The sequence below is a fragment of the Ursus arctos genome, unplaced genomic scaffold (genome assembly GCF_023065955.2).
Source record: "Ursus arctos isolate Adak ecotype North America unplaced genomic scaffold, UrsArc2.0 scaffold_2, whole genome shotgun sequence".
In the NCBI taxonomy this organism is placed as follows: Eukaryota; Metazoa; Chordata; class Mammalia; order Carnivora; family Ursidae; genus Ursus; species Ursus arctos.
The window spans coordinates 42,132,219-42,158,687 of record NW_026622874.1 but is presented as its reverse complement, the minus strand read 5'-3'; the positions used below and the strand labels follow the sequence as shown (position 1 = coordinate 42,158,687).

The window sequence follows — 26,469 nt, the reverse complement described above, 5'->3', positions numbered from 1 at the left end:
GTAATATTGTTGTTAGACCAAGATGTACCCAGGGACTTTTTAAAAACACGTTAATCTTCAATATTAAAAATACCTGTATGTAAATACATAACTAAAAAAGCTGATAACTTATCTTCTTTTAGTGAATTTAAAACAGTGTAGTAACCCTCAGGCAGTCTTATTTTGTATCTCTAAATGTAAACTGAACAATAATTAGATTCACCATTTCCATGGCATCATAAGTAGAATCACCAGTATTGGGGCACCTGGGTGGCTCAGTCCATTAAGTGACCAACTCTTGATTTCCGCTGGCTCGGGTCATGACCTCAGGGTCCTGAGGCTCCATAGGGAGTCTGCTTCTCCCTCCCCCTCCCCCTCTGCCCTTAGTCTCACTCTCACATTCTCGCTCTCTCCCTCTCTCTAAATAAAATCTCAGGAAAAAAAAGTCACCAGTATCTAGGAGTGCCTAGGAGTCCTAGTCAAATCCTTTGTTCTTTGCCAGAAAGAAGCCCATCATGGTGTTCAAATTTCAAAACTGTTGCTTTTTATAAAGTGGTTATAGAAAAAAGAACTGTAGATTTAACAGAAGCCTTCTAGGTATGTTGGATTTTTGTTTGCAGAATTTTGGAAATTATGCTGGAGTTTGTTTTCGTTTCCTTTTGATTTAATGAATGTGTGTGTATAAATAGAGTTCTATTTTGAAAGCAGTTGATAAAGACATAGAGAGTATTTATGGTAACAGAAGAATAAGAACTTTACTGCTGGGCGAGCCCATGGTTGTTCTGCCAAGTAGCTATAAACATGAATGGAATGATGATTTAAGTACAGACCTGCACTTTTGTAGGATAGAGGATAAAATAAGTTGATGTCAGGGATTTTTAATCATTATCTGCTAACCTCAACACGCACTTTACAGAGTTTTTGCTTATTTAGCTTTTATTCATCAGTCTTTATTTTTCAAAACCTGCAGTCTCCACGATAGTTTAAGCTGTTTCGTTAAGGATTAAGTCATCATGCTTATTTTAGAACGTTTAATTTTAAGAATTATAAAGTGCTTACAGAAAGAATACTGTATTAAATTTGTTTTTAAATATTGTATATCTCTGTATATAATATATACAAATATGCACATTATCTGTATATATATGTAAACAAATATAAAAAAATTAATATTGATTTGCTATGAATGTTGATAGCTCAGAACTTAACGTATCAAAGAACCATATTAGGAATATATATAGTTGTTAATGCAATATCCATTTCTGCATACCTCTCTATAATTTTTCTTAAAAATCTAATTTGAAAAAAAAATCTGATTTGAGAGAAGGAGCTCATTTGAGTTTCTGCTATCCAAATTTGCCTTAATTATAGGCCATAAATAGTTACCAACTACTTAATTTATTCATTCCAAATATTTTATCGAACAGTCTATTGGAGGGGTCAAAAGAGTCCATGAGTTTGACTGAATTTATGAGAGAAAAGAAAGCAATTAACAGCAACCTATCCTTCCAATGTCACATAACTCCTTTTTATCCTTTCTTTTGAAACACACAAAACTCAACTCATCTACCTCTCCTCCCTCTAAGCCATTAATGTTTATGAAGGTCAGAATGGAAAGATTATATATCATCTAGCACTTACAATGCTACTAGGTCTCATAATGCTTTGCCCTCGTTTTATAAATGGCAGGAAGTAATTAATTACAAATCTCAACATCACATGGTTATGATGGAAAATTATCTTGAATCTGTTTGTGTTTTTTAAATGATTTTTAAATTAGGGCTAAGAGTTCCATTAACCACCAAAGTTAATTTCATATTACTTTTTGGCTAGAATTTAAAGCAAATACATTCACAAATGCAGATTAATATTCTGACCACTTATATATCTATACACACTCTTGCACTAGTGAAAGAGATTTAATTATTTACCAAAAATACCACGTGCTTAATTTTTAGCATGTTATTTTGTTTTTATTAGTTTCAACTTTCATCATCTACTTGAATACTAACTTAGAAGATAAAATCTTGGATATTAATTTACTTGATTTTTATTTTGTTCTTATAGGTATCTAGATTTGTCAATCAATATACATTTATAAAGCACCTATTTCAACAAAGAGATATACTCAAACCATTAAAAGATCTTCTTCAACATTTTAGTTTATGCTGTTCATCATTGTGTGAGTACTTTCCAGGTAATTTAGGGATGAGTGACTACCTACATGTAAGGTCTTTCAGCTTCTCTTCTCTAGCTTCAAAATATTTCATGCACCATTTTCCATCTTCTGTGCTCTCAGAAAAGAATGGAATGTAGCAAAAGCAAATCAGTGGACCTCAGGTTCCTATTCCAGCTTATTCTTACTTTGTATAAAACTTGCTTCATCTATCTTTTTTTTTTTTTAGTCCCCTCTACTTACTTTCTCTAAAGGATGCATATTTTTTCCATCACTGGGCAATCTTCTCTGACTCATTTGACCACTTCTAGGGTAGTGACTCTACCCCAGTCAATCAACATTCTTTATTTAACACTTTCTACTCCCAGTTGTAAGCCACTGAACTTGGTTTCTTACAGATGAATAGCAAATAATTTCCTAAACTGTAAATTCAATGGCCTCTTCTCAAAGTCCTTACTAAACTTGCAGTTCCAATGCTCTCAGCCTTTCAGATAACACTTTTCTTCCTTAGAATTTCTAACATCCTATTTTTTCTCACAAATATTAAATCAACCCGTCTATATCTTTTGGAAAGCCCACATTCTTTTCTTTCTATACTTTCTAATTCATCAATCTCACCTCCTTAGATATTAGCATTATTTTCTTCAGATGGAGTTAAGGAGAGTTTTTTAAAATAAAGTCAGAGGAAAAGGTGAGTTTGTAAAGATTTCTTGCTCTAAATTTAGGATTAAAAGTAGTCTAAGAATGTTATTTTCAAAACCGTATGTCTTAAAAAGTGAGAAAGAAGTTGATATGCTAGATAAGAGTTCCCCAAAAACATAACTTTGAGTACACTAGTTGATATAGTACATGCCGACAATGTGAACTGAAAGTTAGTGATGAATATGACAGCCATACCAAAATCTTCCTACCCTTTTCTATGTCTCTATCTTTCCTGATGACTCTGTCCTTCTTCCAACAACTACAGTATAAGCATCTCCCTCAAATGAGCCTTAGCTTTTCCCATGGTTATTATCCCATACTTAATAGACTTGCATGCTTCCTCCACCATATCTGTGAAAATGACCTCACATCTTAAATCTCTCTTCCCTGCATGTTCCAGATTCTCATTTTTAGTTGTCCACATGTCATGTCTACCAATCAATCCATAAGCACCTCAAATTCATTATTTCCAAAACCATTTTCAATATTCCATCTATCTTGACCCCAATCTGATTTTTTCTTGATGTAATTTTTCATAGTTTTACTGCCATGTTCCCAGTCATTTGAATTTAGAAAATGTTAAAGTGATATTTGACTTTGCCTTTTCCTCAACTTTCTCAACCAGTTGATGATTTCTTTAGTTTCTACCTTTTTATTTCATCTTGCATCAACTGTCTATTCCATTCACCCAGCCAAAAACTCACTCCCAATTTTCCTTTCTGCAATTGTGTCTTAATTTAGCACATGGCTAATGTCTCTCTGACCTGTGCTGCACAGATGTTCTGAACTAATACTCCTAAAACTTAATTACAATTACAGAACTCTCATGTTCAACATCCTCCAAAAATTCCCATTATATGTTGCTATACAAGGCCCTCACAATATTGTGCCAAATTTTCCCAACCAATATTTTCCCAAATGCCCCCCAAAATTCTGCCCAAACTTACATATTTATTAGTCTTCCAATTTTATAAGCACATTACTTCTTTTATGACTTTGCTAATTCTATAAATCCTTAGTGTCTTGTATTTTCATCTTTCCTTATTGAAATCACTGATTCAAAGACTCTGCTCTGCTTAAATCAGTCAAGCATTTTCTTTTTATCCTATAATAGAACATATCTGTAGCCCCATGGGACTTTATTTGCACCTCAGTGGAAATACTTACTGTTCTGTTTTTATTATTGTTATCTGAATAATTTTCTTCTGCCTATTCCCCTTTCTAGATGGAAACTCACTGAGAAAAGAACAATGCACAATATGGAGCTCTTCATCAAATATGGACTCAATAAATATTTGTTAAGTTGTGTTAGCCAGACAAAGCCTCACCAAAAATTAAGGAATTCATTAAAATAATTCTTAACAGACATGTTTTTTGCTCCCTCAATGTTTTTTGTACAGATCAGAAAAAGAGGTTAAGAACAATTAAAAGCAAGACCATTCTATTTGCTTGCCTCACATAAGCATGTATATAATAGGTAAGTTAACCCACAGGTGTTAGTGAAATATTTTTAAGCCACCAAGGAAAACATTACTATATAACTACAATCACATACCACAGAGTCCCAAAATAATTAAAGAGGTTTAAGAATAACTTGCTTTACCCCAGAGTATAAATTATAAATTGAGGAATACTAGGTTAATGCTGGTAATGTGTTCTATCAGCCGAAAACGTCTAATTAAAACAACTTACCTTATAACTGAGATAACCAAGTAGTATTGTTTCAAATAGACTTATCAATGCCACTGAAACCTAAAAAAAAAGTTGTACCTTAATGAGAAAATGCAAGAGAAATTTAAAAATATATTCATGATTATAATACTATTAACTTTATAAATATGTACATATATGTGTGTATGTATGTATGTATTTGTATAATATACAGATATAGATATAAGGAGGTACCATGTGGCACTACAGCTTCTCTACACAGGTGGCAGGTTGCAAGCCATACCCAGCACTTCAGCTTAGTTTTATATTTCTAATACTCCTTAATAAATATTTTTTATTATCTCAAATATAAATGTGGGATTAGAATAGTCAGACTGGCTAGAGTTTACATGATATGTAGAGAATAGGTTCTTTTGCATATGTTCCTAATATGTACAATCATACACAACTGCCCCACCACAAATAACTACCCTATCCCAGCAATACCTCCACCACCTTTGGAACATCTACCAAAGACAGCAGTTCCTTTCAGAAAATAAAAGAATGTAAGTTTCGAGTTGAGAGATATTCTCTACTGTCACCCACCTCAAACAAAATGAAATAGCAACATCCTTGAACACTAAACAAAATAGTCCACATCAACACTTCAAGAGACTTTCAGATTCTATTTGAATGGACTTCATAACTAATTCCTCTTTCACAGCTGGAAGAGCATGTCCTAGACAAGCTTCCATCTTTCTCTACATTCACTATCACATATACAATTTCTGCTGCTGAACTACCAAAAAGCTATGCTTGCAACAGAAAAGGTAACTAGAAAAGATAGCCAAATTATTTTGTATTAAGTACTCTCAGCACTTTGGGGTAGATGAATAGAAACAAAATAAGCAAGCATAAGCAAGAAATGACTCAGGTAACAAATACACGTGTTTACAGATTTTGAGATTTAAGACAATCTGCATAAAAAAGACAGATACCCTGGAGTTTTAAATTTTAACTCCTGTTGGAATGAAAAGTTTTACTTAAGTAAATATTAAAACAGAAGGACAATAAAAAAGCATATGAGTGCATGGCAATATAAGAAAAATATGTTGAGAAGAACATACGGAAGCCAGGCATTGTTCTGATGTAAAATGCACACCTCCTAGACGTTCTGCCACAAGTCCTTTAACTCATAATCATCCATGCTTTTTTTTCTATAAGTAGTGTTAGAGGGTCTCTACAACATTTGTAGCATGGATTACTCAAAATCCTATTTGAAAATGAGCATTATTATTATTATTGTAAAATATCGTTAACAGATAAAAGCAATTTGAAGAGATCAAAATGTATTTCAAGGTCATATATGACTATTCTTAAAAATGTGTATCTTTAAATGTGTATCTCACATAAAGGAATCAAGCTAGAGATTAAAAGACTGCATTTTTAGTGAACACTTAAGTATTTGTAATTAATTACACTGTAATGCAAATCAGTACAAAAATAATAAAATGCAACTTGACTTCAAAAAAGTATGAAATATCCAGAGTAAAAACTTGATTTCATTGTTATGATCACAATGCACATAATTAAAATAATCTTTTATACCATTTAAAATGTACAGACTTCACAATCCTCATGACTTCAAAATACAAACCAAACATTTGATTTTAAAATATTTTAAAGCTGTTTATAAACAGTGAGTTTTAGAGTCTTTCCATTATTTCCAAGATTCAACTGTCTTCCAATCTGTAATTTTTGACCTTTTTATCTTAGTGACTGTATTCTTTAAATAACTTTTACCTTTGAAAAATAACAGAAAATAAAAATATCTGTAGGAGAGAGACAAGAGTAGAGATGGGAACATGCAAAAAGTTTGCTGGGCATAAAATTCAACAGAAAAAAGGAACAAAGAAGAGCTATAGAGGACTCTAGGGAACACCCCAACAATATAATTCAGACATGTTCCCTCTCATATTTTCTTACTCTTTCGTCAGGACTCCTTCTCTGCCAGAACATACTTTTGTTTTATTAACAAAATTATCTGTTTAGGGACCAAGCTCTTGCTATTGGTACTATGAGTCGTTCATTCACTTGTTTATGCATTTAATAATTATTTATTGAGATTCTACCTTGTTCCAGACACTGCAGATATAAAGTAAAAGAGCAAACATGGTTATGGGCTTTTGATTAATTTTTCAAGGATTACAGAAGATGAATACCTAGAGTCATTTGGGGAACTTGTGTTGCCTCAACACACTGGTTTACTCTGTTTTTCTCCACACCCTCAAAAGCTTTCTGAAGTCTAATCCTGATCCGAAGGAAATTCTCAAAAGGTAGATTGCAGGGCTGAGGCAAACATGAAGATAAGGGGGAAAAAAAGTTTGTCTAAAACGTGCATCAGGATTAATTAGGCAATAAAACAAACTCATTTTTAATATCAACAGTTTTCTCTCCAATAGTATTTCTCTGTGAAATATGAATAAATCCAGAATTAGAAGGATAAAACAAAATTGTACATAACCTGTAAGCCCCATAAAGGTAGACTTCTGTTCACCCAAAAGATATGAGACCTATAAAAAAAGATAAGGTATTAGTTTTAAAAACATGAAAACCGCATTCATTTTAAATTTTGATTGAAGTTGGAAATATTTAAATAATGCTGCATTAAAAGGCAATAAAATATCAAAATTAAAATTAGAAAAACTTTATATTGTTTCAGTTTTCTTTTTGATAATATTCGCTTCTATTCCAGGAATAGAAAATGGTTTATTTCCAAACCCTTTCTAATTTCGTTTTTATTCTCATGTTAATAAGGAAAGAAAAGATAACGGGCCCTTATCTAAAGAGTGATTATGGCAAGGCAGAAAAACTTCAAACCCTTTACTAGTCAATTCTTCATTGAAAAGTCACTTAAAGGTCTTCTATAAACTCAAAGATTTTGTTATTTTTAACACTGTTAATATTTTGGCAATACAAAGTCAACAGTATAAATAATCGGAATACAGTGAGTAGCTCATAGAAGACATTAATATTTCAGATTTGGGTTTGTATAAAACATTATACTACCAAGAAAATCTGTGACTAAGGTTAGTATAAAACATTAGGCAGGACAAAGAGTGACTGTCCTTAAATATCTCCTAAAAATCTTATCATCCCTGATGTTAAAAATTCTTTATACTTTGCAAAAAACACCATACATTTCCAATGTAGGCACTTGTTACAATTTTTTTTAAGTACGCTCCATGCCAACGTGGGGTTAAACTTACTACCCCAAGGTCAAGTCACATGCTATCCTGACTGCCCCCATTAGTTTTAATTTTTAACTCTTTATACCGTACCATTGCCTACATTATTTTGTGCATAGCTGATTCAAATGAGAGGTCATTCACAGCAATATAAGATGAGAATAGTATATCATGATGCCCAAAAAATGCAAACAAACAAACAAAAATACAAGACAGAACAAAGCCTTGTCACTCTTTATCGTAATGAAGTATGAGAAGAATCCCATAAATATCAAGTGTATTTTTAGATCTTTAAGTTATTTCCTTTTGGCAGTACATTAAATAATAACAAAGAGCAATAAACTTTCTAAAATTCTAGTTTTAAAAAGAATTGTAAACTTTAAAATAATATTCAAAGAATACTACCTACTATCTTAAACTGAAGTACTGTGTAATTCCAGAATGTCACAACTACCTAGACAACTGATCTCTTCAATTGCTCCAAACCAAACCTCTGACCTTTCTTTCAAAAACTGGTCCTTTCTATTTTGCACCTCTCAGCAAATGGCACCAAATCCCACCATGTCTGGTTACCCAAAAACTTAGGCATCATCTTAGATTCTTTCCTCTCCTGTATTTGCAAATACTTAATGCATTAGTCATCAAACCTTTTCAATTCTTTCAACCAAATAACTGTGGACTGCATCTACCTCTCTTTGTCCCTAAAACCACACAACCTACCTCAACTAAACTACCATTTTTTGCAAATGGGATTCTTGTAAAAGCCTACCAACTAGGAAACTACTTTTTGCCTTCTACATTTTTCCTCCAAATTACAACTACAGAGATTCTTTCTAAATGTGATTTAAATCACATCCCCCCACTGTGTATTGACACTACACTTTCGTTAGGATAGGCATTCTTAAACTTACTCAGTTGTGACATGATCCTTCCTATCTCAGCCTTTTCTACATGATCTCTTCCCTTATCATAGAGCTCTCAGCTCAACTCTCTTTCTAGGAAACCTTCATTGAAGCTGCCACTTGATCAATGGAGTCAACTAATCTCTTAGGCGCACTCACCACACCTTTTCTGCAGTTTATGTCAGTTATAACTTTACATTTATTTGCATATGTATTTCTGTAATAGTTGTCTTATCATTAAACTGCAAGTTTCCCTAAGATGAAACAGTATGTCTAGTTTACTCACCATTATAGTCCCAATGTCTTTGTGAGTACAAACCTATAGTAAGTTAGGCATTCAATATAAACAAACGGATGGTGCCATGAAGGCAAAAATATGGCTGATGAGTTCAGCAACACTGTCCTTTCCAAAATACATCTCTTATATTCTCAGCGACAAGATATGTAAGAATGAAGAGAGATATGGACATTTTTCATAGATAAAAACGATGTGCTACAAAAACTACTAAATAAGTAAATAGCAATATCTGGAAAATTATAAAATAGTGAATCAGAAGTTTAATAGCATTTTCAAAGAGAAATTATACTTAACATGGAGGTGCTAAAGCTAGTTATCAAACAAATAGCATTTTCTTTGAACTGGGATGTTATTTTACTTTGATAGGTCTTGAAATACTAAGTGTTTAAATTTAAATAAGACTTTGAAGAAAAGCCTTTTCTTAGACAAGGCTATGTCATCTGAAACAGTTTCGTAATCCTTAAAAAACATTTCTGCAAAACTCTAAAATATAAATTGCAGCGTGAAGTTAGCTCTCCAATGGAAAGTCATATTTTCCACCAATTGACTAAGTACTAAATTGGATAAATACATAGAAGAATAACGTATAAATTTTAGTAAAATGCTAGTGCCCAAACACTTCTTCATAAAATGAACTTGTCATGAAAAGAGAATGTAGGATCTGATCTGCACATTTCTAGATCATCTCCAAAACAAATGAAAGGGAAAACAGAAACTGGCACCAGACCATAATTCCAAATGCAGTTTCAATCCCACTGACAAAAAAGCATTAAGAGGAAAGGAATATCGATACAGGAATATTTACTATAGCAGGAAAGGAAGTGGAAGAGAATTAAAGTAGCCTCATCATCAACAATAGAAATAATATGAAAATGAGAAAAAAAATCATTGAAAAGACAATGCTTATAATATTGACCTAACTACATCAGTATGAGCATGTTATGTACATTTATTTACACAGAGAGAATTTAAAAAAGATTGGTCATCAAAATACTGAAAGTACTTATTTCCAGATGTTGATATTTTAGGTAATTTTTACTTCTTTTCCTTGCATAGGTATTTATATAGTAATAATCATAAACCAACTCTAAAATACTGGAAAATAAGTTTCACTATTGTTCATTATAAAAATAAAACAACAAAAGCAAACATAAAAACAAAATGTATGGGATTTGATTTTTCAGACTGAACTAGGTTTATAGATGAAATCCATCTTTGAGGCATCATTATGAAAACTGGAAGAACCATATCAAATCATGGAAGTTATGGCGAAAGTTAAATATAGAAAGTTAGTGACCTGTAGCTTCAGCCACTTTTCACAGCATGCTTATTTATGGCTTCTCCAAAAGGTAAGAACATAGCTGCTAAAAAATGTCCGAGAGCTTTAGCAACTGAGGCAGAAGTCCAAGGGTGAATATGTTAACCAGAAGAATAAAGCATTTGTTAAATACATGAAAGTCATAAGGTCAATATGTGGGAATTAATTCATATGAAAGGACCTGTGACTCACAAATTCGAGATGAATGCAGATCGGTAGCTCTCCAAGAAAACAAATGCAGCTTGTATTGTATTAACAAAAGTATAATACTCTAAACCATGGTGGAATTGATAAAACTCTCCTAACCATAACAAATACTGAGAACTGAGTACTAGGTATGGTACAAGGCCCACAGCTCAAAGACATATAAAATTTAATGTGTGTCCAATGGGGCATCTGGGTGGCTCAGTGGGTTAAGCATCTGCCTTTGGATCAGGGCATGATCCCAGGGTCCTGGGATCAAGCCCCGTCGGGCTCCCCGCTGAGCAGGAATCTGCTTCTCCCTCTCCCTCTGCCCCTCCACTCCGCTCATACTCTCTCTCTCTTTCCCTGTCTCAAATAAATAAAATCTTAAAAAAAAAAATTAGTGTGTGTCTGAAACCAAAAAGACCATGGTACTGACACATAGTAGAGTCTTGACAGTATATTAGGAAAATTTTTCAGTAACTGATTCCTTTCAAAAGACTAGCTATGCTTCATACCAGGTTAGACAGCCAACTGTGAGAGGTACTGCAGGAAGGAGTAAATGCTGACTCTGAGAGACTGGACTTTAAGAGTCTTTCCATCACATGTGCACTGGCTGAAGCTTTCTATCAACACTCCTCTCCCCTCTCCATGGTATAGAGTTGAGTACAAAAAGGCACTCTTCAGCCAAAGGCTACATTTCTCAGCCTTTCTGTGAAAGTATGGTGATATGACTGATTCTCACATGAGATCTGAGAATAAAATGCAAGTAAAAGTGATGCTTGTCATTTGTTGCCAATAATTTCAAGAAGTATATATATATACCTTCTCCATGATCTCTTTACCTTTCCCAAAGCTGTTTGCACAGGATGCTTAGGTCTTAGCACAGACACACAAAATAAAAGTGGTTTTCATACATAATAATGTGCTTACCATGTTACAGAGTGTGTGCGTGCATGTACATGTAAACCATCAAATAAAGAAAAGATCTACAGGAAGAACACCAGCATTAGACTCTAGTAAACAAAAAAAATTCTTTTGAATTTTTGATATTATATGTTAGAGCACATGGTACTACTTTAATCTATACTACAGCCAATATATGTGAAAAAAAGGTCTACATTATAACATTCCTTCCGATTGGTCATCAAATATTGAAAAGATATTGTGGGGGCGCCTGTGTGGCTGAGTCAGTTAAGCGTCTGACTTCCATTCAGGTCATGATCTCGGGATCCCAGAGTCAGTGGAGCCCCAGGTCCCTTGGGCTCTGTGCTCAGCAGGGAGTCTGCTTCTCCCTCCCCCCACTTGTGCATGCATGCACGCTCTCTCCCTGAAAGAAAGAAAAAAAAGAAAGGAAGAAAGAAAGAAAGAAAGAAAGAAAGAAAGAAAGAAAGAAAGAAAGGAAGAAAGAGAATCTTTAAAAATATATATATACATAAATAAAAGATATTGTCAAAATTAATTTCTTCTTTTAATAGCTATTACCTAAAGAAGAAATAATCTTTAAAATGTGAATGTTACCTGAACATATTTGTTGCTCTATTAGGCACTGATTTTCAATGTAAATCCAAATACCATACAATATAAGCACATTTGTGTGCTTCTTACCTTGCCTCTATCACTTGATGTTAAAAACTAATAATCACTTCCGCAATTTTTAAAGTGCAAGGGGATACATTCGTTTTGACACACAGTGAAGCACCGGCAAGCAATGAGTCAATGCTGATGGCTCATCTCTCAATGAAATTCATAAGCAAAATGCCAGAGGTGTGTTTCCTTTGCTAATTCCTTTAAATCATTTACTACAAACTGTGTGTTCATCAGAGTTTGTCATTTGTGCAATTTCATACATTAACAGTAATATTATTTTCGTATCCTCGGTTTGTCCATACTTGCAACATTTTCCTATCAGTTTTGACTTTAAAGGGACTTAAAAATAAAGCAAAGCAGCACAAAATATCCACAGCTTTATTATTTCAGAAGCTCTAATTAAATAAATCTCTTTGCTGAATTAGCCTCGTTATTTTAAAATAGAGCCTGTGCCCATAAAGGCCACTTCTGTGTTTCATTAACCAATACTGCATTGACAATGGGAACGGAACAGAACATTGTATTCAAAATGGAGCCATAAGTTATGTTGTTATGCTTTTTAATTGCAGTAATCTGGTTTTTCAAATGTATATCCTCTATAATTATGGCTAAATATTCTCAGTAATATGACATAGAAGTTAATTGTAGGAAAATTTATTCCTCTTAATGTTTTTCAAATAATATAATTTTACTCTGCCATCATCCCCCAATGCCCTTTCACCCTTAGAGAAACTCTATCATGTCTCATTTTATGATTTTCAGGTCTCTCCAATGTATGTTTTATTTATAAATCACCAAGTTTTAATAACCATTCTCGTATGTGTTTAGAAAGAAGTGTAGCATGAACCATTTTTAATAATACATAGACAGAAAAATGTAATAAATGTAATATGCACTGGCATCTCTTGCCAGTGGTCTTCAATCATCTTGATTGTGCAACACTATCAATAAATATAATTTCGTTAATTCAATAGCATTCCCTGACCCACCAAGTCCTACCCGACGTATGAGAGCTACAGAGGCAAATAGAACATGGTCCGTGCCCTCCATAAGCATATACAGAGAACAGAGAAGTAAATAGTAAAATCAAGGGCAATGTGTTCAGTGTTGGGACAGAAGTATGCAGGGGAGGCTCAGAAATTAGGCTATAATCATGATGTCAGGTAAGAATTTCAGATAAGTTATTATCCAAGAAATTGTTACCCTGAAAGTCTAGAAGTCCTGAGGCAAGTTAAAAAAGGAGTGGGTAGTGAGGAACAAGAATGGAAAACAGAGATCCAAGAAGACAGAACAGACTATTCCAAGGCCCAGAGACAATGGAGAGCAGAATATGTGTAAGTGGCTTCTGGTAGGTCGCAATGCCTGGACGGCAGGTTGGTGAGGTGAAGTACGCAGAGGTCAGATTGTAAAGGACCTCATTTATTCAGTTATTCACTCACTCATTTAATAAAGTAGTACTGAGTACTGAATTTGTGCCAGGCTCTGAGGATTCAGACAACGTGTGCCCTCATAGGATAGCCACTGCAATCGCCACGGAATACACAGAAAACAAAACAAACAAGTAAAGTATGTACAATATACAAAAGAGATAAAAGCAATGGAGAAAAGTTAAAAGGGAAAAGAAAAAAGTATTCAGAGTCTTGTGAGGAGAATACAATTTTAAACAGGATATTTAGGTAAAGCTTCACTGAAAATACAATTTTGAGTAAGATCTGAGGAAGTGTGCCTTATGTTATCTGATGGAAGAGAATTCCAGACAGAGGGAACAGCAGGTATGAAGGCCCTGAGCCAGGATTGTGGCTGATATATTCCAGAAACAGAGAAGAGGCCAATGTGGCTGGAGCAAAATGGGTAGGGGATGAAGAGGAGGAGGTGAAGTTACAGAGAAAAAGGACTTCTCACAGGCCATGGCAAGCACTACAGCATTCAGAGCACAGTCATGTGAAGATCTGACTTAGACTTTAAAAGAATACTGGCTGCTATATTAAGAATAAACCAAAGGGGAGCAAAGGCAGAATTAGCAGGACTAATTAGGAGGGCTACTGCAGTACCCAGGTGACAGAAGGTGGCTTGTGCCAGGATGGCAGCATTGAGAAGTTGTTGTATGCTGGATATATCTTGAAAGTAGAAATGACAGAATTTTCTAAGGGGTTTGCATATGCTGCAGAGTGTGAGACCAAAAGAGAAGTTAAGAATAACTCTAAAGCATTTGGCCTGAGCAACTGTTAGGTTGGAATTTGGTTCAGCTGAAATGTGGAAAGCTGAGAGTAGAGCAGGGTTGGGGGAAGGACAGAGTTGTCGCATGTTGAGACGTGGAAGAGCACAGAAGAAGCAGAGTGGAACATGGCAAGTTTGAAATGCCTATTAAACATCCCAGTAGAGAGGATGAATATGCAGTTCAAATGGGGGAAATGGGAAGGTGCCGTCTTCCTGTGGTCAATGACTTAAACAGGGATGAAAGGCGCATAAAGATTAGAGCTGGGGTGCCTGGGTGGCTTACTTGGTTAAACAGCCGACTCTTGGTTTTGGCTCAGGTCATGATCTCAGGGTCCTGGGATTCCCACGTCTGACTCCGCTCTCAGCAAGGAGTCTGCTGGAGATTCTCTCTCTCTCCCACTCCCTCTGCCCCTCCCGCTGCTCGTGCTTGCTCTCTCTCAAATAAATACATAAATAAATCTTTTTTTAAAAAAAAGATTAGTGCTGAAGGCCTCAGAGCAAAGGGCAAATATGAAAAAATTCTGCTTCTCTATATGTAAGGTACGAATAATAAAATTAAGTGCCTACTGAAGAAAATAGCATAAATAAAACAACTAGTCCAATGCCAGAAAATAGCAAGAGCTCCAAAATATTCAACCTTTCACAGGCTGAACATTCCCTGAGGGTAGTGAATGTTCCTTTTCCTAGTTATATCTTGACTCATAGCAATATAAATACATGCCAAGTATTCACTAAAGATATAGCAAAATAGCCAAAATTATATTTCATTAAGTGAATTAAAACTTTATAAAGAATTATCACATAAATTATTACACAACAAAATTTCACTTTTTAACCTTTAACCCTTTAATAAATACAGAATAATTTTCACTGTCTAAACAAGCTGAAGAGTAACCAATTCATTTAAATGTATATTATGCCATCACTTTCCATTTTACTTTGATCTTTTTTATTTCTTAATTTTCTTAGGGCAAACCTCCACATGCAAAAATAACTACAAAAGTTAGCCATCAAATTTGTCTTCTGCTTTGAAAATTATTTTAAATTTAGTAGGCTGGGCAGGACCCCAAGTTAGTGATGAGTTAAAAATTATTACACAGCCAGTTTCATTACCAATTACTTCCACCAAAAGATAGAACCTAAAATGGCAAGTGTATAAATGAACAGAAATGCAATTTAATAAAAGGAACATGATAATGAATGTAAAAATAAGTTAAAATAAGTCAATAAGTCATTTAACTCAAATAAGATAAAGAGCTAAACAAGCTAAATCTGAGACTTAAGATAGTCGTGCATCCCAATAAATGCTGGAGTATTTCAAGAGAACAACTAGATTTTTGTTGTTGTTGTTTTGCTTTGGGTTTTGATTTTTGGTTATTTTTAGATTCCACATATCATTTTCTAACTTATTTCACTAGCAAAATGCCTTCAAGGAATCTTTAAAAAAAAGAAAAAAGAAAAAAAAGATAACATCCAGTATACCTGGAAATACTTAAAAAGGTGGTATACAAAAGAGTAAACCTTTTTGGAGTATATGCAAATCAAGAACAGAAAGGTATGTGGGTCTTTAATGAGATCAACCCCATATTAAACAATTACTTAGAGTACTTTGCTTGGGAATAAAAATTATATGGGTTGGTGTTCAGTATAAGCATTTGATAAAGTAGATAATAAAAGAAGAGATGTTTATTTTTTTTAAAGAGGACTATTTTTCCTTTTTTTTTAAAGTTTATTTATTTATTTAAATATTCTCTATACACAGCATGGGCCTCAAACTCATGACCCCGAGATCAACAGTTGCATGCTCTTCTGACTTAGCCACCCAGATACCACAAGGAGAGATGTTTAAAAAAGAACTTAACAAGGATTAAGTTCATTTATTAACTCAAAGCCAGATCAATTTAATTGTGACGAACTCCTAAAACATTTTTAAGAAAGTGAATTCCATAGACCATCCCTTAAAATTATAATACAAAGGGCAGGAGTTAAGACAGTGGAGAAGTAGAGGGACCCAGGCTTTCCTCCTTCCTTGACCACAGGTATATTGATGTCAGATCACTTGGAACACCCAGGAAATCCATCCTAGGAGTGAGAGAAGTTGGTCACAGTTAAAGGGAGACACAATTGGTCACAGTTGGAGGGAGACAGTGTGCCAAGTGCAAGGTGCGTGCAAGTGAATTGGGTGAGAGAAAAACTGCAGTGCCACAGAGGGGAGGGAACCCTTTCTGCGGAGAGAGAAAAGAGAGAGAAACAGAGAGGGATTGAGAGTGCAACATTGAGTCTGCTAAGACGAAAACCTCTCTGGACCATAGACTGGAAGCGGGGGTACTGAGTGTCACAGCTTTTTTGTAAACAGCATGTGGAGCTCAAACTCAGGTTGTGGAAGTGCACGACTTATGCTAGAGTGAAGCTGTGGAGTGCACTTCTGGGAAAAGGAGGGCACTGGCCCAAGAGCACACAACATGGTGTAGGGATTTCCTGGGTCCCACTGGGAGATAACATTCCCCTTCCTGGAGTACATTTGGAAGAAGGTATGTTGCCTTTCCAAGGTCAAAACACCCTGCAGGCACCAGCAAACAGCCTTTCATAGGCAGGGGACAGAGCGCATGCAGATGGTGGATAATCTGGTATCTGCTTTTCCCTGTGCTACACCAGAGATTCTGCATAATGTGGGACTGTTTTTCTGGGACAACGGACGCCAGACACAGCATGACAAGTTTCTACACTGGAGGTGGGGGGGTGGGTCCCCACAACACCAGGTCCTTTAAGATTTGAAGTTTTGAATCCAGCCATGAACCAAAGACAAAATGCAGGAGAGCTGTGGAATTAGGCACAGACCTCACTACTCTGTGAGCGCTTTCTGAACAGCAGGGAGTGTGGGATCCCTTGTCTGGGACAAGAGAGTTACATGGCACCACTATCCCCCTCACCACCAACAAGTGGAACTATAGAGAGCAACACAATGGCCCCCAGTGGAGGCGGGACATGCTTATACCAAACCCTGCCCCCCTGTGCCTGACAAATGCATATTTCCTGGGGTAGGTCTGACTCTGAGCCAGTGCAGCAGACCTCTCCCCAAGAATACCACCCACCACAGGCAGCACCCCACATACACCAAGTCTACTGATCATAGAGTGCTTCAAAGCATCACCTGTTCTGGTGGAATTAGGGCCAGGCCTTACTTTTTTTTTCCCCCCTTTGGAATCATGCTTATAGTTTTTTGTTCATTTGTTAGTAGTTTTTTTTTTTTTAATTTCCTTTTCTCTTTTTTCCCCCCAGGCATTTTTTCTTTTTTTCTTTTTTCCAGATTTATGTTAACAAATCAAAGCACATCTAGCTAAATGTCCGAACACTATTCACAGCGAGCAAGGAGGAACTCCGCAGAGGACTGACCAGTGGGAAAGAGCAGACAAACCACAATAGCAGAGTGCACATGCATACACCAGAAACACTTCCTGAAGTGCCAGGCTGTGGACAGTGTATGACCCCTTTTTAATGTAGCATTGCAGTCAGGTGCAGGAAACATAACAAGCTTTCAAAACACACAAAAGATAGAAACTTAGCCAAAATGACAAGATGGAGGAATTCTCCCCAAAAGAAATGCCAAGAAGAAGTCACAGCCAGGGACTTGCTCAAAACAGATAGAAGCAATATATCTGAACATGTCACAACTTGTTACAAACAATAGTCACAAATTACTAGCTGGGCTTGAAAAAAAGCATAGAAGATACCAGAGAAATCCTTACTGCAGAGATAATAGACCTAAAAAACACTCAGACTGAAATAAAAAATGCTGTAACTGAAATGCAGAACTGACTGAATATAATCACAATGAGGAAGGAAGAAGCATTGGAGAGAATAGGTGATACAGAAGATAAAACTATGGAAAATAATGAAGTTGAGGGGTGCCTGGGTGGCTCAGTCAGTTAAGTGCCTGTGTCCCAGTTAAGATCCCAGTGTCCCAGGATCAAGTCCCACATCAGACTCCTTGCTCAGTGGGGAGCCTGCTTCTTCCCCTGCCTGTTCTGCATGCTGCTCCCCCTGCTTGTGCTTTCTCTTTGACAAATAAATAAATAAAATCTTAAAAAAAAAAAAAATCTGAAAAGAAGGAAAGAAAACTATTAGATCATGAAGGTATACTTAGGGAACTGAGATTCCATTAAGTGAAATAACATCCATATCATAGGAGCCCCAAAAGAAGAGCAAGAAAAGGGGGCAGAAGATTTACTTGAACAAATTATACCTGAGAACTTCCTTAATCTGGGGAAGGAAACAGGCATTCAAGTCCAAGATGCAGAGAGAACTCTCCTCAAAATAACAAAAACAGGTCAACATCATGGATATCATAGTGAAACTTGCAAAATACAAAGATAAAGAGAGAATTCTGAAAGAAGCTAGGGACAAAAGGTCCTTATCCTACAAAGGAAGACACATAAAGTTAGCAGAAGACTTGTCCACTGAAACTTGACAGGCCAGAAGAAAGTGGCAGGAAATTTTCAACGTACTAAATGGGAAAAATATGCAACCAAGAATACTTTATCCAGCAAGGCTGTCATTCAGAATAGAAGGAGAGATAAAGAGTTTCCAAGACAAGCAAAAAACTAAAGGAGTTCGTGAACACTAAACTAGCTCTGCAAGAAATATTAAAGGGGACACTTTGAGTGGGAAAGAGAGTCCAAAAGCAACAAAGAATAGAAAGGAATAGAGACAATCTACAGGAACACTGACTTTACAGGTAACACAATGGCATTAAATTCATATCTTTCAATAATTACTCTGACTGTAAATGGACTAAAAGCTCTAATCAAAAGGCATACGGTATCAGAATGCATAAAAAATAAAATAAGACCCATCAATACGCTGCTTAAAAGAGACTCATTTTAGACCAAAGATACTTCCAGATTGAAAGTGAGGGGATGGAGAAATATTTATCATGCCAATGGACATCAAAAGAAAGCTGTAGTAGCCGTACTTATGCCAGAAAAAACTAGGTTTTAAACCAAAGACTAATAAGAGATGAAGATGGACACTATATCATGAAAAGGGGGTCTATCCAACAAGATCTAAGAATTGTAAATATTTATGCCCCTAAATTGGGAGTAGCCAAATAAATAGTCAATTAATATCAAACTTAAAGAAACTCATTGATAATAATACCGTAATAGTAGAGGATTTTAACACCTCACTCACAGCAATGGACAGATCATCTAAGCAGAAGATCAACAAAAAAACAATGACACACTGGACCAGATGGACTTAACAGATATATTTGGAGCATTTCATTGTAAAGCAGCAGAATACACATTCTTTTCTAATGCATGGAACATTCTCTAGAACAGATCACATACTAGGTCACAAATCAGGCCTTAACCACTACAAAAAGACTGAGATCATACCATGCATGTTTTCAGACCACCTGGCTATGAAACTTGAAGTCAACCATAAGAAAAAATTTGGAAAGACCACAAATACATGGAGGTTAAAGAACATCCTACTAAATAATGAATGTGTCAACCAGGAAATTAAAGAAAAATTTTAAAAAATACATGTAAGCCAATGAAAATGAAAACATTACAGTTCAAAACATTGGGATGCAGCAAAGGCAGTCCTAAGAGGTAAGTATAAAACAATACATGCCTTCCTCAAGAAACAAGAAAATTCTCAATTACGCAACCCAAACTTTTATCTAAAGGAGCTGGGAAAACAATAGCAAATAAAGTCTAAATCCAGCAGAAGAAGAGAAATAATAAAGATTAATAATATAGAAATCAAAAAAACAGTAGAATAGATCAACAAAACTAGGAGCTGGTTCTTTAAAAGAACTAACAAAAGATAAACGCCATAGGGCGCCTGGGTAGCACAGTCGTTAAGCGTCTGCCTTTGGCTAGGGGCGTGACCCGGAGTCCAGGGATCGAGTCCCACATCGGGCTCCTCCGCTGGGAGCCTACTTCTCCCTCTCCCACTCCCCTGCTGTGTTCCCTCTCTCGCTGGCTGTCTCTCTGTCACATAAATAAAAATAAAATAAAATAAAATAAAAAAGATAAACGCCAAGGCAGATTTAACAAAAAGAAAAGAGAAAGGACCCAAATAAATAAAATAATGAATGAAAGAGGAGATATCACAACCAACACCTCAGAAATACAATTATAACAGAATATTAGGAACAATTATACACCAACAAATCAGGCAATCTGGAAGAAAAGGATAGATTCCTAGAAACATATAAACTATCAAAACAGAATCAGAAAGAAAGAAAATCTGAACAGACCCATAACCAGCAAATAAATTGAATTAGTAATCAAAAATCTCCCAACAAACAAGAGTCCAGGACAGGATGCCTTCCCAGGGGAATTCTACCAAACATTTAAAGGAAACTTAATTCCTATTCTTCTGTTCCAAAACTGTTCCAAAAAATAGAAATGGAAGGACAACTTCCAAACTCAATCTATGAGGCCAGCATTACCTTGATTCCAAAACCAGCACTAAAAAGGATAATTACAGATCAATATTCTTGATGAACATGGATGCAAAAATTCTCAACAAGATACTAGCTAATCGAATCCCATTGTACATTAAAAACATTAATCACCACGACCTGGTGGAATTTATTCCTGGGCTGCAAGGGTGGTTCAATATCCACAAATCAATCAAGGTGATACATCACATTAATAAAAGAAAGGATAAGAGCCATATGATCTTCTCAATAGATGCAGAAAAAGCATTTGACAAAATACAACATCCTTTCTTGATAAAAATCCTCAAGAAAGTAAGGATAGAAGGAACATACCTCAAGGTCATAAAGGCCATATATGAAAGAACTCACAGCTAACACCATCCACAATGGGGGAAAATGGAGAACTTTACCTCTAAGGTCAGGAACAAAACAGGGATGTCCACTCTCACCACTGTTGTTCAACATAGTACTAGAACTTCTAACCTCAGCAATCAGACAACAAAAAGTAATAAAATGCATCCAAATTGGCAAGGAATAGGTCGAACTTTCACTCATCACACACAACATACCTTATGTAGAAAACCCAAAAGACTCCAACAAAAAATTTCTAGAACTAATAAAGGAATTCGGCAAAGTTGTAGGATATAAAATACCAACATGGAAATCTGTTACATTTCTATGCACCAATAATGAAACAGCAGAGAGAGAAATCAAGGAATCAATCTCATTTATAATTGCACCAAAAACCATAAGAAACCTAGATACCATAATAAACCTAACCAAAGAGGTAAAAGATCTGTACTCTAAAACTATAGAACACTTATGAAAGAAATTGAGGAAGACACAAGAAATGGAAAAACATTCCATGCTCATGGATTAGAAGAACAAACATTGTTAAAATGTTCATGCTACCCAAAGCAACCTACACATTCAACAATTCCTATCAAAGTAACACCAACATTTTTCACAGAGCTACAACAAACAATTCTAAAATTTGTATGGAACCGATAAAGACCCAAAACAGCCAAAGTAATGTTGAAAAAGAGAAGCAACTCTGAAGGGATCACAATACTGCACTTCAAGCAATATTACAAAGCTGTAGTCATCAAGACAGTATGGTACTGGCACAAAAACAGACACAGAGATCAATGGAACAGAATAGAGAACCCAGAAATGAACTCACAACTATATGGTCAACTAATCTTTGACAAACCAGCAAAGAATATCCAATGGAAAAAAGACAGCCTCTTCAACAAATGTTGTTGGGAAATTGGTCAGCCACATGCAGAGGAATGAAACTGACCACCTTCTTAAACCATACACAAAAATAAATTGAAAATGAATGAAAAACCTAAATGTGAGACAGGAAACCATCAAAATCCTAGAGGAGAACACAGACAGCAAGTTCTTTGACCTTGGCCACAGCAACTTCTTGCTAGACACATCTTCAAAGGCAAGGGTAACAAAAGCAAAAATGAACTACTGGGATTTCATCAAGATAGAAAGCTCCTGCACAGCAAAGGAAACAATCAACAAAACTAAAAGGCAACAATGGGAGAAGATACTCACAAATAACATATCAGATAAAGGGGTAGTATTCAAAATCTATAAAGAACTCATCAAACTCAACACCCCAAAAACAAAAAATCCAGTCAAGAAATGGGAAGAAGACATGAACACACATTTCTCCAAAGAAGACATACAAATGACTAACAGACACATGAAAAAATGCTCAACATCACTCAGCATCAGGGAAATACAAATCAAAACCACAGTGAGATGAGCAATTGCACTACTAGGTATTTATCCAAACGATATACAAATAATGATTTAAAAGGGCTCATGCAACCAATGTTTATAGCAGCACTCTCCACAATAGCCAAAATACGGAAATAGCCCAGCTGTCCATTGACTAATGAACAGATAAATATATATATATATATATTCCACAATGGAATATTACACAGTTATCAAAAATAATGAAATCTTGTCATTTGCAATGATGTGGATGGAACTAGAGTATATTATGCTAAGTAAAGTAAGAGAAAGACTCATATGTGGAATTTAAGAAACAAAAGAGATGAACATAGGTGAAGGAAAAGAAAAATTAGATAAAAATAGAGAAAGAGGGGCACGTGGGTAGCTCAGTCCTTTAACCATCTGAGTCTTGGTTTTGGTTCAGGTTATGATCTCAGGGTCATGAGATCAAGCCCCAGGATGGGCTCTGCACTCAGTGTAGGGTCTGCCTGAGACTCTCTCTCTGTCTCTCTGTGCCCCTCCCTTCACTCTCTAAATAAATAAACTATTTAAAAAAAAAGAGAGAGAGAGGAAGGCAAACTATAAAAGACTCTTAACTATAGGGAACAAACTAAAGGTTGCTGGAGGGAGGGCAGGTTGGGGGATGGGGTAAATGGGTGATGGGCATTTAGGAGGGCACTTGTAATGAGCACTAGGTGTTGTATCAAGTGATGAATCACTAATACTACACTATATGTTAACTACCTTTAATTTAAATAAAATCTTGAAATAAAAATAAAAATAAATTAAATCAAATTATAATACAATTCAAAGTAATCAAAAGAATATTGTTGAAGTTTGGACAAAGACACCTTACCATTCATTTCCTTGTGAAGGGTTTTCTAGTAGCACTCGGATTATGTATAATAAGCAGCTTAATAATTTGAGAGAAAAATTGAATAGACGAATTCTTAGACCTTTAAACAAACAACAAAAATTTAATTTTTATTTGAACTTAGTTCATGAAGGACCAAAAAAATTGCTAAAAATAACAACTTTAAGTACAGAACTTAAATTGTTTTTAGAAACTACAATATCATAACTGTCTAAACTCTTAAATTTTAGGTAGATGAATTTTAATTAGCTAAATATTTAAACAAAAATTGACACTGACAGATTGTATGCACTAAAATGGCAGTGAATATTATACCCAAGAATAAATCTAGGTTTGAGCATTCAGAAGCCACAAAAATCATTTCCAATCAAGATTCAAATATGCTTAGAAGTATAAGCAATTTTTATATCCATGAATTTTGGAATAAATTTTAGCTAGCTAGAAAATCTAGCCACTTACAAATTCATCAGATAGTTTATAAATCTTTTACTTTCAGAACACCTTGTGGATTTGATTATAGAGAAATTATAATCATGTATATAATTATATATATATACACTCAACTAGTAATTATATAATTGTAGAAGAGTCATAATAGCATTTGCTGGAAAATACATGCATACACACACACTTTTTAGTTCGACCAGTTGAAACTTACTTTTTACTTTAGGCTGAACACCAATGAATTCTTAGATATTTGGGGGGTATTAAGACTGCCATGTATGTATCTATAAAACTGTGTAGGTCACAGTTATGCAGCCTATAATACTTGATGATGAAGAAGAGCAATTAACATTAAGCAAAATATGCCTAAAATCTGATTAATAGAAGCATTACCTTTCCTGTAATTATCAGGTGGTATTGGGTTCATGCATTATGAATAAAATTTTGAGAAAGGTCTTCTTATAATTATTATTTAATAAAATCTGGAAATGAAGTGTCATTTTTTTTACTCTGCTATATATGAGTGTACTTGAGGTAACATTTCTTAACAGTAAAAGGTTAATGCTTATTAATTGTGTAATTTTCCCTAAGTTTCCTTATTAAAATGCTAGGTACATTTTATGGGTTAGCTTCTTTATAAATCTTTTAAACTGTTAATGAAATTGCCCTGGTTTTATAGAACTGGTCTCCTCAAATGACTATTTAATCAAAGTTGGCTGCTGGTGAAGTATTCAAATAATACATCTATCTTTTCTGGCCTGGAAAGATAGCATTGTTAGTATTAAAATCAAGGAAACCTATTCAGATGATGTGGCCCCTTTAGGTAATACTTCTTGGTGGGACTTCCTTGGAAATTCTGAACAACCAGGTTGGAAAGGCATTAGCTATTATTGGCCTTAACTCTGCAGCTAACTTGCCATTAAGAATCTCTAACCAATGTGCCTTACATACTGAAACAGTCCCTATACTCAGTATTTGGATAAATTCCCACAACTCAGGCTTTTTTCTTTGAAACCTATAGAGATACAACTTAATCTAGACCACCCCAAGAAGATTCCAGTGTCAAAATTTAAAAAGAACAAAGTCTACATCAATCAGTATAGACCTCTCCATTGTTTGTTGACATTTTAAGCAATGATCATATGAAAAATTGCATATTGACTCATTATATATGGCTTTTAAAAAATATGTGGTATTAGTTTTTGACTGTTTCCTTGGCTGTGCAGATGCAACATGGACGGGACTAGAGGAGATAATGCTAAGAGAAATAAGTCAAGCAGAGAAAGACAATTATCATATGGTTTCACTCATTTATGGAATGTAAGAAGTAGGAAAATCGGTAGGAGAAGAAAGGGAAGAAGAAGGGGGTGTAAACAGAAGGGGGAATGAACCATGAGAGACTATGGACTCTGAGAAACAAACTGAGGGCTTCAGAGGGGAGGGCGTTGGGGGAATGGGATAGGCTGGTGATGGGTATTAAGGAGGGCACGTATTGCATGGCGCACTGGGCATTATACACAAGTAATGAATCATGGAACTTTACATCAAAAACTAGGGATGTACTATATGGTGACTAACATAATATAATAAAAAAATATTATTATTAAAAAAAATATGTGGTATTATAGGGAGGCAACAAACATCACTGACACATCAGCCTTGCATGGTCAAGTCAGTGACTATACCAATTTCATGTCTTCTTGAAGTTGAAATGTTTCCCAAATTTATCTGATGAGAAAAATCAGTGGAGTGTGAAACTCAGCTGAGGCCTACACTTCCTGATTCAAAATCTCCAGAGAAGGATGCTAGTCATCTCTACATTTCAGAAAACCCTAGATGTTTCTTGCTATCAGGCGTGACTGGGAAACATTAAACTCTTCCTCAATAAATCAGACAATTATTCCCATTTGGTCAGAGCCTTCTCAGTATCCCTTAAAATAAGGCGACCCAGCATTTAAATTATTTTCCTCAATGTCTCAACAAATCCAGATGGTCCTCTCACAAGTCTACTTACTGATGTGGAATTTGGGGAACTATAGGTATTCAAAAATCCTACCACCACCACATGTAACATCTAGAGCTTTCTAAACTTTTACTGCCTGGCAGACAAGATTATCATATTCATTCTACATAAAAGATATTTTGCAAAAGGATTGCATGGCTGAATTTTTTTAGGCAAATATGTACAAACATATAGACAGGAGAATAAAATGAATGACTTACTTGATCTCTGGTTTTTGATAAAAAATAACTTTAATCTCTCTTTAAATGTATTTTCATTCATATAGAATTCAACTTGTACCCTGCAAGCAAAAGATAAAAATACAATTAATCTAAAAAAATTTATTTAATGTATTATATACTTTGAGCAAATCCCCACTACCAAAAATGAAAATTGAGTAAAAATACTGAATTTTTTGGAGAGAAGCAGTTACTTTCTAATTCTAAACAGAGATTAAGTTCAAATATCATATATATTTAATTCTATTATTTGTATTAGTGGATATAATGAGTGGTAGAGATAATTCAAAACAGCTATATGCATCTTTGGAATAATTTTGCATCAGTGTTTTCCCAAGTTTTTTCTCTGTCATTAGAATCAATTGGGTGTTGGAAGAATCCAGTTTGAACACCACCACCTGATAAGCTGCATCAGAATCTTAAGGGACCAGGCCT

At 35.1% G+C, this 26,469-nt stretch overlaps 1 protein-coding gene across 3 annotated transcripts in view; it reads right to left on the bottom strand.

Moving 5' to 3' along the window:
• Nucleotides 1–26,469, bottom strand: part of KCNT2 (potassium sodium-activated channel subfamily T member 2) — a 346,348-nt gene that overhangs the window by 222,331 nt on the left and 97,548 nt on the right. For all 3 annotated transcript variants that reach the window (XM_048225452.2, XM_026489786.4, XM_048225453.2), the window contains exons 2-5: nt 26,017–26,096; nt 23,332–23,431; nt 7,032–7,080; nt 4,550–4,609 (exon numbers count right to left, since the gene is read on the bottom strand). In XM_048225452.2, the coding sequence (XP_048081409.2) occupies nt 4,550–4,609; nt 7,032–7,080; nt 23,332–23,431; nt 26,017–26,096 (289 nt within the window). The remainder of the gene's footprint in view (nt 1–4,549; nt 4,610–7,031; nt 7,081–23,331; nt 23,432–26,016; nt 26,097–26,469) is intronic.